The sequence below is a fragment of the Trypanosoma rangeli genome, assembly GCF_003719475.1.
Source record: "Trypanosoma rangeli strain AM80 chromosome Unknown Tra_15.4_contig_00758, whole genome shotgun sequence".
In the NCBI taxonomy this organism is placed as follows: domain Eukaryota; phylum Euglenozoa; class Kinetoplastea; order Trypanosomatida; family Trypanosomatidae; genus Trypanosoma; species Trypanosoma rangeli.
The window spans coordinates 2,526-4,240 of NW_021706505.1; the positions used below are offsets into that span (position 1 = coordinate 2,526).

The window sequence follows — 1,715 nt, forward strand, 5'->3', positions numbered from 1 at the left end:
CCAACGCATGCATCACCGTTTCCTGCTGCTTCGTTCGGCCCAAGAGCGAGGGCGACGCCAGCGCAGCCGTAGTCTCAGACTGTCCGGTCAGTGCGTGCAGCCCGAACAAGACGGAACAGGCGCATGCGCCCAGGACGGCAACCCAACAAAAAGAGAGACGCCAACGGTGTTTGCTCGAGGCTCTCAGCGGTGCATGCAGCACCACCAATTGGAGCGCAGCCGAACCAAAAACAATGGCACCCAAAAAACAAAAGGGAAAAACATCACGCCAAGGCACAAAAGCACTCACAATAATTCGGTTTGCCCCTGACCTCTGGGCTGTGGTGGCCGCCGCATTTGCTTTCCCGCCTGTGAGCCCACTCAGCATGCAAAACTTACCCTCTCGCCCAAACTCTCTGCAGCAACAAACTGGGAACAGCGAGGAGACATCACCAATCGAATACTGCCGGCGTACACCCACAAGGCGCCATCATTCCCCACACAATTTTACTCGCAACCACAACACAACTACAACAAAAAAGAAGGTGCTGCTGTGGTAGCGCTGGCCATAATAATCATTTGGCGCACGGCAGAGCGAGTCCCTAAGTACGCCTCCTACCCACACACAAACACACTCGGCAATATATCATACTCCCTAAAATACTTCACCAGTAACCTCAAGCTGCTTGTTCCCCTCCTCCTTTTCCTTCTCCCTCTGGTTGCCGCCCACGTTGGGTTCGTCGTTCACTTCTGAAATTCTCAGCTGAGGCCGCTACCTCGCACTGACGCACCTGCTGATTCCAAAATGCCGCAATGGCCCGAGGGTCCTCACGCTCATTGCTGCCCGTTACATTTGCGTGCGCGACGAGAACACATTTCTGCCACGCGTTTATTGCCGCACTGTCCTCATGTTGCACGTAAATAATCTCCCACGACAAGCCTTCCGCAAAAGTTTCCCAGCCATTAAAATAACTCCGTAGAAGATCATTGAACCGCCTCACCGTGCTGGCTTTGGTGCCATGCTCAGCCCTCGTCGTCACCTGCACCGCAACCATCGTCCTCCGCGGTGCACCAACGAAGAAAAAGGCGTCCACAAGCGGAAAATGTCTGCTCTCCGGTAGGTATAGCACCTTGTATTGTACATCCAACATAGGAGGAGTGTGCCCCAGCTCTATTAATGCAACGGGTCTGCTTGGATGCTTTTCGGGGTTCGATTGCTGCACACATCTCTTTTGCTGACGACGTCCTGGTGGAGGCAACTCCTTGAGGCCCGGCATTACATTTTCCACAAAGACTCTACGCAGGAATGCGTGCAGAGTGCACCGCCCCAAAATGTCCGGTAACAACACTCAACGGTTCGTCAATAGTCGATAAATAACGTCATTCTCCCCATCCACCTCAAACAACCTTGCAATTAATTTGATTCCAAGAGAAAAACAGGCCGGCAGGTTAACAAACGCCTCAAAACCGCTTTGTGTTATTAACCTGACAACTTTCACAAGTTTGTGAGAAGCGTCATTCGAGGGCCACATTCCCATGCCTCCAGCCGTCTTATAATGTACAGCATTTGAGGCGTCGATACGTACCAGGGCGTTATTGGCGCCAAGCACGCGGGTCTCATATTCATCGTCATCGAAGATGCATCGTGGAATCGGTCCGACGTCATCCATGCGTCTCTGCACTCTTCTCCAGTACCCCGCCTGCTCCTCTTCAGTCGTATCGCGTGTCCTCCACGC

The 1,715-nt window shown here is 53.0% G+C and overlaps 3 protein-coding genes across 3 annotated transcripts in view; all 3 read right to left on the reverse strand.

The window, feature by feature from the left end:
- Positions 1-367, reverse strand: part of TraAM80_10018 (uncharacterized protein) — a gene marked incomplete at both ends in the record, with an annotated part of 504 nt that extends 137 nt beyond the window's left edge. The window contains one exon of the mRNA XM_029386670.1: positions 1-367. This exon is cut by the window's left edge and continues 137 nt beyond it. Within this exon, the coding sequence (XP_029233485.1) occupies positions 1-367 (367 nt within the window).
- A 289-nt stretch (positions 368-656) lies between these two features.
- TraAM80_10019 (retrotransposon hot spot (RHS) protein) lies at positions 657-1,256 on the reverse strand (the record flags this gene model as incomplete). Its single annotated transcript, XM_029386671.1, has 1 exon — positions 657-1,256. The coding sequence occupies one exon, from the start codon at positions 1,254-1,256 to the stop codon at positions 657-659; it is 600 nt and encodes a 199-aa protein (XP_029233486.1).
- Positions 1,257-1,328: 72 nt separating this feature from the next.
- Positions 1,329-1,715, reverse strand: TraAM80_10020 (retrotransposon hot spot (RHS) protein; the record flags this gene model as incomplete). The annotated part of the gene is made up of 1 exon (XM_029386672.1): positions 1,329-1,715. A coding segment is annotated over one exon (387 nt), but the record flags the coding sequence as incomplete, so codon positions are not given.